Below are 16,300 nucleotides of genomic sequence, written 5' to 3' on the forward strand. Positions count from 1 at the left end.
GGTTGCTATAAACACTAGTAAAGTACACATCAATAACATGTATATCAAATATACTTATGTTCACTTTGCCATCCTTTTTATCCGCCAATCACTTGGGGTAGTTCTGCTTCCAGTGACCAGTCCCTTTGCAGTAGAAGCACTTAGTCTCAGGCTTAGGATCAGACTTGGGCTTCTTCACTTGAGCAGCAACTTGCTTTCCATTCTTCTTGAAGTTCCCCTTCTTTCCTTTGCCCTTTTCTTGAAATTAGTGATCTTGTCAACCATCAACACTTGATGTTTTTCTTGATTTCTACCTTCGTTGATTTCAGCATCACGAAGAGCTTGGGAGTTGTTTCCGTTATCCCTTGCATATTATAGTTCATCACGAAGTTCTACTAACTTGGTGATGGTGACTAGAGAATTCTGTCAATCACTATATTATCTGGAAGATTAACTCCCACTTGATTCAAGCGATTGTAGTACCCAGACAATCTGAGCACATGCTCACTAGTTGAGCGATTCTCCTCCATCTTTTAGCTATAGAACTTGTTGGAGGCTTCATATCTCTCAACTCGGGTATTTGCTTGAAATATTAACTTCAACTCCTGGAACATCTCATATGGTCCATGACGTTCAAAACGTCTTTGAAGTCCCGATTCTAAGCCATTAAGCATGGTGCACTAAACTATCAAGTAGTCATCATATTGAGCTAGCCAAACGTTCATAACGTCTGCATCTGCTCCTGCAATAGGTCTGTCACCTAGCGGTGCATCAAGAACATAATTCTTCTGTGCAGCAATGAGGATAAACCTCAGATCACGGATCCAATCCGCATCATTGCTACTAACATCTTTCAACACAATTTTCTCTAGGAACATATCAAAATAAACACAGGGAAGCAACAACGCGAGCTATTGATCTACAACACAATTTGCAAAATACTACCAGGACTAAGTTCATAATAAATCTAAGTTCAATTTTATCATATTACTTAAGAACTCCCACTTAGATAGACATCCCTCTAATCCTCTAAGTGATCACGTGATCCAAATCAACTAAACCATGTCCGATCATCACGTGAGATGGAGTAGTTTCATTGGTGAACATCATTATGTTGATCATACCTACTATATGATTCACGCTCGACCTTTCGGTCTCCGTGTTCCGAGGCCATATCTGTATATGCTTGGCTCGTCAAGTATAACCTGAGTATTCTGCGTGTGCAACTGTTTTGCACCCGTTGTATTTGAACGTAGAGCCTATCACACCCTATCATCACGTGGTGTCTCAGCACGAAGAACTTTCGCAACGGTGCATACTCAGGGAGAACACTTCTTGATAATTAGTGAGAGATCATCTTAAAATGCTACCGTCAATCAAAGCAAGATAAGATGCATAAAAGATAAACATCACATGCAATCAATATAAGTGATATGATATGGCCATCATCATCTTATGCTTGTGATCTCCATCTTCGAAGCACCATCGTGATCACCATCGTCACCGGCGCGACACCTTGATCACCATCGTAGCATCGTTGTCGTCTCGCCAATCTTATGCTTCCACGACTATCGCTACCGCTTAGTGATAAAGTAAAGCATTACAGCGCAATTGCATTGCATACAATAAAGCGACAACCATATGGCTCCTGCCAGTTGCCGATAACTTGGTTACAAAACATGATCATCTCATACAATAAAATTTAGCGTCATGTCTTGACCATATCACATCACAACATGCCCTGCAAAAACAGATTAGACGTCCTCTACTTTGTTGTTGCAAGTTTTACGTGGCTGCTACGGGCTTAAGCAAGAACCAATCTTACCTACGCATCAAAACCACAACGATAGTTTGTCAAGTTGGTGCTGTTTTAACCTTCGCAAGGACCGGGCGTAGCCACACTCGGTTCAACTAAAGTTGGAGAAACTGTCACCTGCTAGCCACCTTTGTGCAAAGCACGTCGGGAGAACCGGTCTCGCGTAAGCGTACGCGTAATGTCGGTCCGGGCCGCTTCGTCCAACAATACCGCCGAACCAAAGTATGACATGCTGGTAAGCAGTATGACTTATATCGCCCACAACTCACTTGTGTTCTACTCATGCATATAACATCAACACATAAAACCTAGGCTCTGATACCACTGTTGGGGAACGTAGTAATTTCAAAAAAATTCCTATGCACATGCAAGATCATGGTGATGCATAGCAACGAGGGAAGAGTGTGATCTACGTACCCTTGTAGACCGACAGCGGAAGCGTTAGCACAACGCGGTTGATGTAGTCGTACGTCTTCATGGCCCGACCGATCAAGCACCGAAACTACGGCACCTCCGAGTTCTAGCACACGTTCAGCTCGATGACGATCCCCGGACTCCGATCCAGCAAAGTGTCGGGGAAGAGTTCCATCAGCACGACGGCGTGGTGACGATCTTGATGTACTACCGTCGCAGGGCTTTGCCTAAGCACCGCTACAATATTATCGAGGATTATGGTGGAAGGGGGCACCGCACACGGCTAAGAATATGATCACGTGGATCAACTTGTGTGTCTATGGGGTGCCCCCTGCCCCCGTATATAAAGGAGCAAGGGGGAGGCTGGCCGGCCCTTGTGGGCGCGCCAAGGAGGAGTAGGATTCCTACTCCTAGTTGGAGTAGGTTTCCACCTTTCCTAGTCCAACTAGGAGAAGGGGGAAAAGGGGGGAAGAGGGGAAGGAAGGGAGAGAGGGGCCGCGCCCCAAACCCCTTTTCCAATTCGGACTGGGCTTGGGAGGGGCGCGCGCCACCTCCTAGTCCTTTCCACTAAGGCCCATTAAGGCCCATTGCTTCTTACTCGTATTCCCGTAACTCCCCGGTACCTCCGAAAATACCCGAATCACTCGGAACCTTTCCGATGTCCGAATATAGTCGTTCAATATATCGATCTTTACGTCTTGACCATTTCGAGACTCCTCGTCATGTCCCCGATCTCATCCGGGACTCCGAACTCCTTCGGTACATCAAAACTCATAAACTCATAATATAACTGTCATCGAAACCTTAAGCGTGTGGAACCTACGGGTTCGAGAACAATGTAGACATGACCGAGACACGTCTCCGGTCAATAACCAATAGCGGAACCTGGATGCTCATATTGGCTCCCACATATTCTACGAAGATCTTTATCGGTCAGACCGCATAACAACATACTTTGTTCCCTTTGTCATCGGTATGTTACTTGCCCGAGATTCGATCGTCGGTATCTCAATACCTAGTTCACTCTCGTTACCGACAAGTCTCTTTACTCATTTCGTAATACATCATCTCGCAACTAACTCATTAGTTGCAATGCTTGCAAGGCTTATGTGATGTGCATTACCGAGAGGGCCCAGAGATACCTCTCCGACAATCGGAGTGACAAATCCTAATCTCGAAATATGCCAACCCAACATTTACCTTTGGAGACTGTTGGAAATATGCCCTAGAGGCAATAATAAATTGATTATTATTATATTTCCTTGTTCATGATAATCGTTTATTATCCATGCTATAATTGTATTGACAGGAAACTCAGATACATGTGTGGATACATAGACAACACCATGTCCCTAGTGAGCCTCTAGTTGACCAGCTCGTTGATCAATAGATGGTTACTGTTTCCTGACCATGGACATTGGATGTCATTGATAACGGGATCACATCATTAGGAGAATGATGTGATGGACAAGACCCAATCCTGAGCCTAGCACAAGGTCGTGTAGTTCGTATGCTAAAGCTTTTCTAATGTCAAGTATCATTTCCTTAGACCATGAGATTGTGCAACTCCCGGATACCGTAGGAATGCTTTGGGTGTATCAAACGTCACAACGTAACTGGGTGACTATAAAGGTGCATTACAGGTATCTCCGAAAGTGTCTGTTGGGTTGGCACGAATCGAGACTGGGATTTGTCACTCCGTGTAAACGGAGAGGTATCTCTGGGCCCACTCGGTAGGACATCATCATATGCGCAATGTGACCAAGGAGTTGATCACGGGATGATGTGTTACGGAACGAGTAAAGAGACTTGCCGGTAACGAGATTGAACAAGGTATAGGGATACCGACGATCGAATCTCGGGCAAGTACAATACCGCTAGACAAAGGGAATTGTATACGGGATTGATTAAGTCCTTGACATCGTGGTTCATCCGATGAGATCATCGTGGAACATGTGGGAGCCATCATGGGTATCCAGATCCCGCTGTTGTTGTGGGAGCCATCATGGGTATCCAGATCCCGCTGTTGGTTATTGACCGGAGAACGTCTCGGTCATGTCTGCATGTCTCCCGAACCCGTAGGGTCTACACACTTAAGGTTCGATGACGCTAGGGTTGTAAAGGAAGTTTATATGTGGTTACCGAATGTTGTTCGGAGTCCCGGATGAGATCCCGGACGTCACGAGGAGTTCCGGAATGGTCCGGAGGTAAAGATTTATATATAGAAAGTCCTGTTTCGGCCATCGGGACAAGTTTCGGGGTCATCGGTATTGTACCGGGACCACCGGAAGGGTCCCGGGGGCCCACCGGGTGGGGCCACCTACCCCGGGGGCCACATGGGCTGTAGGGGGGTGCGCCTTGGCCTACATGGGCCAAGGGCACCAGCCCCAAGAGGCCCATGCGCCTGGGGAAACCCTAAAGGAAGAGTCCCAGCAAGGGAAGGCACCTCCTAGGTGCCTTGGGGGGGAGGACTCCTCCCCTGGCCGCCGCCCCCTTGGAGATTGGATCTCCTAGGGGCTGGCGCACCCCCCCTTGGGATCCCTATATATAGTGGGGTAGGAGGGCCTCTCAAACACACCTTTTGCCTTTGGTGCAGCCCTCCTTCTCTCCCAAGTTCTTCTCCTCTTCTGCGGTGCTTGGCGAAGCCCTGCAGGATTGCCACGCTCCTCCATCACCACCACACCGTTGTGCTGCTGCTGGATGGAGTCTTCCTCAACCTCTCCCTCTCTCCTTGCTGGATCAAGGCATGGGAGACGTCACCGGGTTGTACTTGTGTTGAACGCGGAGGTGCTGTCCGTTCGGCACTAGGATCATCGGTGATTTGAATCACGACGAGTACGACTCCATCAACCCCGTTCACTTGAACGCTTCCGCTTAGCGATCTACAAGGGTATGTAGATGCACTCTCCTTCCCCTCGTTGCTAGTCTCTCCATAGATAGATCTTGGTGACACGTAGGAAAATTTTGAATTTCTGCTACGTTCTCCAACAGTGGCATCATGAGCTAGGTCTATTGCGTAGATTCTATGCACGAGTAGAACACAAAGTAGTTGTGGGCGTTGATTTTGTTCAATATGCTTACCGTTACTAGTCTTATCTTGATTCGGCGGCATCGTGGGATGAAGCGGCCCGGACCAACCTTACACGTACTCTTACGTGAGATCGGTTCCACCGACAAACATGCACTAGTTGCATAAGGTGGCTGGCGGGTGTCTGTCTCTCCCACTTTAGTCGGATCGGATTCGATGAACAGGGTCCTTATGAAGGGTAAATAGCAATTGGCATATCACGTTGTGGTCTTTGCGTAGGTAAGAAACGTTCTTGCTAGAAACCCATAGCAGCCACGTAAAACATGCAAACAACAATTAGAGGACGTCTAACTTGTTTTTGCAGGGTATGCTATGTGATGTGATATGGCCAAAGGATGTGATGAATGATATATGTGATGTATGAGATTGATCATGTTCTTGTAATAGGAATCACGACTTGCATGTCGATGAGTATGACAACCGGCAGGAGCCATAGGAGTTGTCTTTATTTATTTATGACCTGCGAGTCAATATAAACGTCATGTAATTACTTTACTTTATTGCTAAAACGTTAGCCATAGTAGTAGAAGTAATAGATGACGTGACAACTTCAAGAAGACACGATGATGGAGATCATGATGATGGAGATCATGGTGTCATGCCGGTGACAAGATGATCATGGAGCGCCAAGATGGAGATCAAAGGAGCTATATGATATTGGCCATATCATGTCACTATTTACGTTGTGACGTTTGGTAGCACACAAAGTGTTCCTCCGGCAAACGGGAGTTGCATAATCTCATAGTCATAGGAACATGTATAAGTCATGAAGAAAGCAATAGCAACATACTAAACGATCGGGTGCTAAGCTAATGGAATGGGTCATGTCAATCACATCATTCTTTTAATGATGTGATCCCGTTAATCAAATAACAACTCTTTTGTTCATGGTTAGGAAACATAACCATCTTCGATTAACGAGCTAGTCAAGTAGAGGCATACTAGTGACACTCTGTTTGTCTATGTATTCACACATGTATTATATTTTCGGTTAATACAATTCTAGCATGAATAATAAACATTTATCATGATATAAGGAAATAAATAATAACTTTATTATTGCCTCTAGGGCATATTTCCTTAATTAAGGGCATCTCCAGCCGCGCCCCCAGGAAGGCCTCCCCAGGCATTTTTTTTGCACCGGCGCCGAAAAATCGACCCAGTCGCGCCCTCAGGAGCCCGATTTTCGCCGGCTTGGGCCGAAAATAGCGCCGGCGGACCCAGGCCGAACCCGGCGCGCTGGGGGGCGCCCAGGGGCGCCGGGGCGAACTGTTTTGGTGCGAAACAGCGACGGGCCCGCCGCGTCAGCGACTCTACCCTCTTCTCGCCCCTTCGTCGTCCTCATCGCCTCGTTTCCCGCGGCGAATCAATGCCAAAGCTGCCGCGCCGGTCAGCCTGCGCCATTGATGCCTCACGGGCGGCGCAGTGAAGACCGGATGACGCGCGTCCCTCGCCCTCCCTCGCTCGCCACGCGTACTCACGGCGGCTCGCGCACGGGCGGCGCCTCGGCCTATATAAGACACGCCCCAGCGCACTCGGCGACTCGCACTCTCTCGCCGTCGTCGTTCCTCCCTCTCCTCTCTCTCGCCGTCTCTAGTTCATCACACCCATGGCCGAGCGCTTCCCAGGCGACGGCGCGGCGGCGAGCGGCTTCGGCCGCCGTCATCTTCACGAGAACGAGGCTCGCCTCCTTTTCGAGGCCGAGTACCCGGGGCGTGGAGGATCAGCGCCGGCGGCGTGCCGGTGCCCCCGATACCCACCGGCGCGGCGCGCCGTGCAGAGATCGCACGCATCCGCTCGTCCCTGCCGTGTGCGGCGAGGGAGGGGCCACGGTACGTCCCCGACAGCCCGCTCTGGGAGCCTTATTTCCGTCGCCGTCACGCCGAGCAGCTCGAGGCCACCAACGGCGTCGAGCCCTCCGGCAGGCTCAACGCCGTCGGCCGGCGTCGGTGGTGGGGCGTGCCCGGGCGCACGTTGGAGGCCGTCCTCAAGTACATCGAGGGCGGCAACACGCCGCGCCTCGAGTACCCCGCTCCCCCGTCCTTCCCACGCCGCCGGGGAAGCTCCTGGACCCCGAGGCGCATGGAGACCGGGGGGTCCTCCTCCTCGTCCGGCGGCTCCCCCTGCCTCCACATCCGCCCCGTCAAGCCGGAGCCCCAGGGCACGCCTGTCAGCGCGTGCACCCGCAGCTCCAGCATCCGCATCGGCGACAACGCCTCCCCCACCGGCCGCTTCGTCCTCGTCGAGCCCAAGCCGGAGCCCAAGGCGGAGCCCGGCCTCCCCGTGCAGTACGAGGAGATAGCCCGGCATGGCTTCTCCGACGAGGACGCCCTGCGATGGGCGCGGGACGACTACCTCCGTGACGAGATGGTCCGGCAGCGCCGGGCCCTGGAGGAGATCGCCGCCCGCAAGCGTGGGCGTGAGGACGAGCACGGCGTCGTGGTCCTCGACAGCGACGACAACGACAACGCCCCCGGACCGTCCAACCCGCCGCGTCAACCGGGGGAGGGATGCAGCAGGGACAGCGGAGGCGTCGGCGGAGGCGACGACGACAACGACGGCGGTGACTACACGCGGTTCTACAACCTCCTCGGCATGTAGAACCGCGTGGGCGGGCGGCAAGGCGGGCGGCGAGGGAGACGGCGGGGGTAGCCCGCAGTAGTTTTTCCTTTTTTTTGTAAAATATGTTTAAATTTGAACGAACTCGAACATGTTTGCATTGTGTTTGCGCCGAATTTAAACATTTTAAAAACCCGTGAAGGGCCGCGACGGGGGGGGGCATCACGCCTCCAATGCGCGGTTTAGCGCCGGTGCGCCCCGATTGGGCGATTTTTTGCCTCTCCTAGGGGGCCAACGGCTGGAGATGCCCCAAGGGAGTGAGGTGGGGAGTTATGGCCAATATGTCATGTCTTTCATGCTTCCCGCATGCCATGCTACGCCCGCTCGATTCTGACTCGACGAAAATGGCTGATTCGGCCGTTCTCCTCAACCGGGTCCAGGGGTGCTTTAATGTTAGTGCCACAAAATCGATGCAGCACAGGCAATCAAACATTCCAAATTTACATACCAATCATGCCGTTGAGAAGCCACTTGGGCATTGCCATCACGTAACACAAAGATTGCGAAGCACCGTCTTAGCCAAAACCAGCCCCCCACCTTTTGGCATAAGCCAAAAGCGGTCTCCCACTAATTACTGAAAACCACGGTTACGAATAGCCAGAGTTGCCCGAGACTGGCAAGATAATCACGCAATGCATAACATGGCAAATGCAGCACAGGCGTCAAGTCAACAAGAATGTCACAGATAGATTTATTCACAATTTACAGGCCATGACATCCGTAGGTTCAGTTTGGCCAGCCTCCCAAATAGCATGCTCTTGCCTGAAAACCATCACGTGAAAATGAGTCAGTCGCATAGTGAAGTGTGGGTTTTGTGGTTTCAAAAGCTTGAGAAAAATAAACATAGATGCTATTCTTCACATTATGTAACAGAAAACGAACAAGGCAAAGAGGTGAAATTGATTAGGAAAAGCAAAATGCAATTTGGGTATGTTTGGTAAATAGAGTCTAGAAAATCAGTTTGGCAGCATTCCTAATTGAAATGTACTCCCTCCATCCCATAATATAAAGAGTGTTGGGATGGTGGGAGTACAACGCTGTCAATGTGCATTCCGTTTCTTGCATCTGAACTTGTAATAAGATAATTCATGGATTAAAATGAGAAGAAGAAAATATTTTCAAGCGGGACAATTATATTCCTGAAATGCAAATTGACGTTTCTGCTTCATGCAATATGAAGTAATGCCATACAGAAATAACAATAAAGAATAAAAATACTAACATAGAGGGATGAGGAAGATGAACATCTTCAAATGCGAGACAAGCAAGCCTTGTAGTAGGGTATGACATCTGCTTCTGCGCGGGAGAGAGCAACCAAAGGAGTAACAGTAATCTGGAGGAAAACAAGATACTTATCAACGGATTCCATCAAAGACACTGTATGGTAGTTAGGTCATTCTTACATATCCATCTGCAAGGGATTTGTAGTCCATGTCCTCCCCTTCCTCTTCATCATAACTTCTCTTTACTATCTGTTTAAAACACGATCAACGAAATTAATGTACAAATATGAACTCATTTTAATTCCAAACACAATCTGTTTAATTTAAGTTAGCATAAGAATAACAACATCACATTTGATATCGATAAAATCTCCAGACATCCTCAATAACATGAACAGAAATTATCATTGTCTAAACAAGGACTACCAAGTGTGCTCCATCTTTATATGGACTACCAAGTAGTCTTACTGAAATTTGCTATAAGCAGTCCACAGTATGACAGTAGACCAATATCAAACACCAGGAAAGCAGAATAAGTAGGACTTCAGGACATGAAAATACAATTTAATGTCTGAAAACAATTGTGCTGCATATCTTATTGAACTATTTTTATTAGAAGGCTAACTATCAAATTCAGATTAACGTGGTTAGAGAAAATCAGAATAAAACATCCAACATATGTGAAAATTACCACTCTTTTAAACAGTAGGTCATTCGCCGATGAAGTGTCTATATCTCTGTCCTTTTCACCGTCAATATCCATGCTTGCCGTCTGGTAACTTTCTACAGAAGGCTTCTGGTAGACTGTTTGCTCCCATCCAATTCTGGCCATATATTTTCCTTGCTTTGTAATTTTGTATCCCTACTGACAAGAACATAATGTAAATATACCTAGATGTCTACTCAATGAATATCAGGACCACACATATTTTATTTGGGCCTGTGTGCAGTAAGGAATCATGATGTTTTAACATTCAATGAAAATTAGGAGATATATCAATCTTGGCAGTTACGATTCAAGATAGATAATTCATACTGGTAAGGCAAGGTCTACCAATAACCAAATTGCTTCATCTTGAATGCCAACAATTTTCATGTGATAACAAACTGTAAATAGAGAAGTACATAATTTACTACAAAATCAATGTCAGTAGATATACCTTGTGGTGTGCAGCATCAGATGGCACATCTATATTCAGGAATGATCCTTTAGGGTAGGTTCCACTCTTGATCTCGACCATGACAGCATTTATCAGAGGGATACAAACCTCTGCAGCCACTTTGAGGTCATTAACACTGCTCTGACCAGCAACCCTGAAAGTTACAATTAAGAGATCATCTAGTAGACCCTACTATAACTTAACTTAGTCAATCACTTGAATAAATTTGAGGCATGGAAGGTGTGAACGAAATTTGAGCATATAAATCAAGGGTATGTTTGGATGGTGGCCAACTCACCATACCAATTTTCTGGTCATTGGCAAAATATTGGTCTATGTTTGGATGGTTGCCAATTTTGGCATTGCATGCCTATTTGCCCACTCTAGTTCATTTTTCTTGCGTGGACAAATTTTTGGCTAGCCAGAGATTTGGTAGGGCAAGCTTGGGATAAAACTGAAATAGCCAAAACTGGCGATAAAGCTTTTATAGACGAACACCGGTGGATTTATGTGGAGCACTAAGAGTACACGGGGATCCTGCCACGAAACTTATGCAAAACAATCCATGTTCCAATGATCTGAGATTTGGTTTGGAAGTCTGGAATTACCTAAATTTCCCAAAGAGGAAATGAGGAATATTTCAAAAAAACTATTGCTTACGCAAATCACTGGTGACTCCTGCTTTCTTATATCAGCCACAGCCATTTCAGATGCTGAAAGATAATTATGAGGTTTCAGAGTTTCAGGTGAGCAAACTCTGCTGCTTCTTTGTTTCACATGTTGGACAAAATCATTTATTTGTTGCGCTTTTTGAAGGTTTTGAACACATCAGAAGTACAGCAAGCTGCCAGTTCGTTGTTACTTTGCAGATAACAGTATTTCAAATGATACATGATGACAATATCACAAATATGAAGAAAAAAGACATTGAATAAATAACATAATATGAACATATAACAAATTTGTTATCACGTTCCAGAATGTACAGATGCCTGAAACGTTTGGTTAAAATATGAATGTACTATTTGCACATTAAAATGATAGTAAATACAGAGAATTATATTACAAGAAACATCACATACCAATTGTATGACATAGCTAATGCAGGAATCCCATATATAAATGCCTCCCTAGCACCAGCAACTGTTCCAGAATATACACTACACACAAAAAACACAAGTGCTCACAATTCATTGATAAGATCAAAGCAATACAATTAAGTTGATGGTAATAATTCCAATAAACAGTTAGACTGCCCAAAGCACCGCATGTGGTTCTACTTGTTGCTTTTGACCTTTAATGGTTTCTATTGATACTCTGGCATCGGTTAACATCAAGTAATGTTGATGAAAAATACAAACATGTCATTTTGGCATGCACATGCGAAGATACTTACACATGTAATCCACAATTATTGCCAATGTTGATTCCGCTAAGCACCTGCATTAAAAATAAAATGAAGAAACATGGAATCCGAAATTATTTCAGACAAGATTATCGGTAGGTAGTTATGTACACAGAGAGCCACTTCTTACACACTTGCGTAAAACCATAAAAGAGCATAATAATCCATGAAGAAACTCCAAAACTTACCAAATCAGGAACCAAACCATCAAAGAGCTTCCCAGAGATGCCTAAAGAGGCACAGTCAGCGGGAGTTCCTTAAAATCAATAAGAACAAATGAGCATCTAACATATAATCTCATTGAAATCCAAATACAATTAAGAATTACTGTTATATTTATGAAGAGAAATTCTTCATTCATCATGTAATAAGGAAAATAGCCTCTATCCACCCCCACCCCCCCAGGCTATACCCCCGCATCCATCCACCGTTTGATTCACTTGATGCACGGGCAATATTCGGTTGTTGAATGTAGCTATATGTTTAGAGTATTGTGATAGCCATATGGTCATTAACTATAGCAATTATCCCCTAAAAAAATTAACTATAGCAATTAGGTCTGACATGTACAGTGAAACATAGCAGTTACACGTCAGACGAGCATATAACATCTATCATTCAATGGGACGATCTTTGCACGTATGAATCGAAGACGCCACATGTCTTGGCTACATTGGATGAATCAAATCACCCTCTTTATCTCCTCCTTGTTTCAACTAACCTATCAAAACCACCTTATCTTGAGTTTGGATAAACCCCTGTTACTACGGACGGATGCGATTGTCTAGTGCTTCCGCTGTTACTACTGCATAACTTAACTGGAAATATTAAAAGGAAAACTAGCAGTAGCAGAGGAGCAATGAAGAAGATAGCTGACAGTATTGAATAAATCTTAATATCACATTGACTCCAAGTTTCTCATGTAAAATAAAGTATAAACAGTTCTGTTTTATGTCTATAAAGACCACAGCCCCACATTGACACTATCAAATTTGGCAAAAATAGTATCGACAAAGCTTCTTAGGAAATCATGGCACCGTATATAATTCTAGTCTTCTCCTAGTCTGGAATCGGTTGCAGGTAATGATAAAAACAAATGGTCTGTGCGAATAAGCTGGACCTAGCACTGGCATGTGTCCTCATTTAACCATGCCAGAATAAAATAAAATAAATAAACAAACAAAAATTACACGCAGTAGTAACCAAATATCATTCTGCCACTAGCTGACATGCTGCACTATAGTTGTCGGTGCAATCGTCTTAATTAATTAATGGTAACTTCTTATTAAACGGCTGTGTGAGTTGGCTCTACAACTGCGGAGCAAATCTCGAGGCAGCGACGGGACGGCAACCCATGCAATGGTATAGCCCACGGGTGGCAAAAAACCTGGCATGTATGTAATATAAAAAGATGAAACTCATAAAACTAAACCAGACAAACCTGAAACTCCAAATGCTGTAGCACCATTGATATTGACACGTTTACAGCGAAGTGCAGAACGCCATGTAATGCAGTGGCTAACGCCCGACCTGTCTCTGCATTTTACGAGAAAAATAAATAAACAGCATTACAAAATTGGTGCCATAAGGTGGGCGTGATCGATTGCAATCAGTTAAATCTTATACTCACGCCTTCCTTTGCTTCACATCGCACTAAATCAGTTTTATTCTCCACAGCAACAAGGTTTCAGATCGATGATAACATCAGTACTTTGCAAAGAAAACCATTCCCTAAATGAACCATAAGTGCATCTTATTATCTGACATATTGTTATGCACCAATAAGACACATTCCAAATCAGAGTTGCCCAACATCATATTTTATTGAACACAACGTGGCAACTTCAATGATGAATGGTGTATTCGAAGCTAAAGTCAGTTACATTCTGCACCAGGACAGATTCCATGTTCTCCACACAGCAGCTTGCAGAAGCTGATGCCCCGGTACTGGTATATATAATGCTTAAAGCTATACTCAGTGCTCTAATCAAGTGGCGAAACAGGTTCAGTTACGGGTTCCTTTCTTCATAAATTATTTTTTCTTGTAAATTTAAGAGTAAATTCCGCTGCACAAAATCTAGTTGTTGCAACCGATATTCAGGTTGAACCAGACTTCAAAAACTTCCACCGCATTGCACCAGATTTTACAGCCGAAATCCTTATTTGAATATGGTTCAACCTTTCACTTTGAGGGATTTTTGGTTGCTAAACGAGATGGGACATGCTGATGCTTTTAAATCTTAATTAACCTATGTTCTTTTAACAAGTACATGGAATTTTATCCAGAACTTACCCATGCGAAAAAACAGTACTTATTACCTGGAATAGTGGAAAAAAATGTTCAAATGTTCAATCGCGACTTTTACTTTTACAGCATCGAAATTCACATGTTTCTTTGAAGGTGACATTTCTTTCTGTAGTTTGACATCAATGATCAATAGGAAGAACATAAACGAAAGAAAAAAAATGCATATAACAAAAAAAATCCCGTTCCCATGCTTTGATGCTTTTTCAGGTGCGATGCCAAATAAGAAAAGGGAAATAACACTTCCCATCCAGAAATCTTCCATATATTTTTGTGTCTCTCCTAATCCTTCGACCCAAGAAATCCCCATTCAGAACCAGCGCATCGTCAATCGCCGTGTGCTCCCACAGCAGAATCGTCGCAAGGCAACAAGTAACCGAGAAACAGTACGGATCGAGGAAAGGGGGGATCACGAGGGTGAGGGGGTGAGGGGGTGTGGGGGGAGGGGAGAGGACTGACGTGTCGGGCGCGCAGACGAGGACGCGGTAGCGCCCCTGGGCGACGAGCTGGTCGACGAGGAAGCGGAGCCCCGGCGCGTCGATGCCGTCGTCGTTCGTCACCATCACCACCGGCGCCGCCGCCGCCGCCGCCGCCGCCGCCGTGGAGGCCATGGAGGCAAGAGCCGTGTACGGGCGCGGGCAGAGAAGTTTCCGTTCCCGTTCCGCGGCTGGGGTTTTTGGTTGTTGGCTACTTGGCTGCCCCTGTTTTCCTGTTTTACTATTGGGAATGGGAAAAATGTTGACCGGCGAATGTTCGCTGGAGGAGGCCCCAGCAAACTCCCACACAGCCCTGTGATCGGAATCAAACGAATGGCATTTAAGAAGAAAAAAAATACACTGGCAATTCTTCTCTATACATGACAAGTTTTCCTTCCGTATAGGACAAGTAGACAAGTCCCTAACAAACGCATGATATTTTTACTTGTTTTGGCAGGGCGTTCACTGACAATTTTGCTCCCCACGAAAGTTCGCTAGATATTTGTGTCATTTACTATGATTTGCCAAAGTAGCCGCCAGCCAATCGGGTGATCACACCGGCGGATCAGCCGCCTCATTGGTCATCGGGTCAATCATGGAACGCCTTTGCATGTAGGTTTGTCAGACGAACACGCAAACTCAAAGTTGTTATATTGATTGTCTTTATTTCTTTCTTTATCAATTCAATAGTTACCCACTCAATTAAAGGTGGGTTGAAAACACTAATTTAAGCTAAACATTGCATTACAAAGTTCTTACATATGAGGACGACATTTTCATACCATAGAGACAAAATTTGTCGCTTTTTAGCTACTATAGCATGTTTTTGAGCCCCGCCACATCAATAATGAATGATATGGATGGGGCACATGTATATGTGACGAGTCAACTTCTTGTCTAGGAATGGCGGTGTGACGGTCCGGTGATCTCGTCTTCATCCCATTCCCACCCGTGTCGTCGAGGTCGAGGTGGGTCACTTGATTACACTCTTCCTTAGTAGCTTTTACCACTATATTTGTACCTCTTCTCATCATGGCGGCGATCTCCTGGATGATAGCGGCATGTTGTGATCTGTTCCTCAATGAGTTGGAAATAATTGCAGCCTCTTCGATACTATCCGTCTCAAGAATAAACAGAATCGAGCTTCAATCCAAGGCTAATGTGATTCCCTCTCTACAAGCTTCAAGTTCCGCTGCAAGAGCATTATCGCATGTGAATGAATGTCAACAAGACGTGAAGATGATGCCTCCCAAGCTGTCTCGAAGGACCGTACCAGAGCCTCTTTGTATTATCCGATGTGCTCCCTCCCCGCCTTTAAATCCGCTTCTTTACTCTTTGAAATGGAGCCCCACGACACGGTCCCTCTCCACACCAACGCATGCGCAGCGACAATCTCCTTGAAGATTTTGCCGGGGCGGACGGGCGAGGTGTAAGCAACATAGCTCTCATTCCATACCTTCTTAACAGTGAGGCAATGAGAAGCATGTGATGGCCTATATGAGATGTGTATGGGGAGCTCTTTCCTGTCCATACGGGATTTGCACGTAGCCATACTGGATATCCCACTCAATGGAGTGTGTTTTGAGATCCCAATCCGGCCACTCATCATGGGGCAGGATCCTCCTACACAGTGTCCAGTGCATCACGGTGATATCATTTCCTCATTGCCAATGAGGGCGGCCTTCTCCTCATCCATGGTCCTCTTCTCCTCCTCCTCCTCCTCCTCCCCTAGAGCGGCACCCAGTTTGGGCACAGGGGAAGCGACATGGCAACGGGAGGGAAATGAAGGATGTGGACGGCGATGAGGAAAGTGGA

At 45.9% G+C, this 16,300-nt stretch overlaps 1 protein-coding gene across 1 annotated transcript; it reads right to left on the bottom strand.

Moving 5' to 3' along the window:
* Nucleotides 1-8,431: 8,431 nt before the first annotated feature.
* Nucleotides 8,432-14,718, bottom strand: LOC125515883 (5'-nucleotidase SurE). Its single transcript, XM_048681374.1, has 10 exons — nt 14,469-14,718; nt 13,146-13,240; nt 11,893-11,960; nt 11,696-11,739; nt 11,382-11,459; nt 10,300-10,453; nt 9,831-10,001; nt 9,320-9,388; nt 9,139-9,249; nt 8,432-8,678 (listed from the first exon to the last, which is right to left on the bottom strand). Exons 1-9 carry the CDS (start codon nt 14,618-14,620, stop codon nt 9,166-9,168), a joined length of 915 nt encoding a protein of 304 aa, XP_048537331.1. The 5' UTR covers nt 14,621-14,718; the 3' UTR covers nt 8,432-8,678; nt 9,139-9,165.
* Nucleotides 14,719-16,300: the final 1,582 nt, after the last annotated feature.

The sequence above is a fragment of the Triticum urartu genome, chromosome 6 (genome assembly GCF_003073215.2).
Source record: "Triticum urartu cultivar G1812 chromosome 6, Tu2.1, whole genome shotgun sequence".
NCBI classification, from domain to species: Eukaryota; Viridiplantae; Streptophyta; class Magnoliopsida; order Poales; family Poaceae; genus Triticum; species Triticum urartu.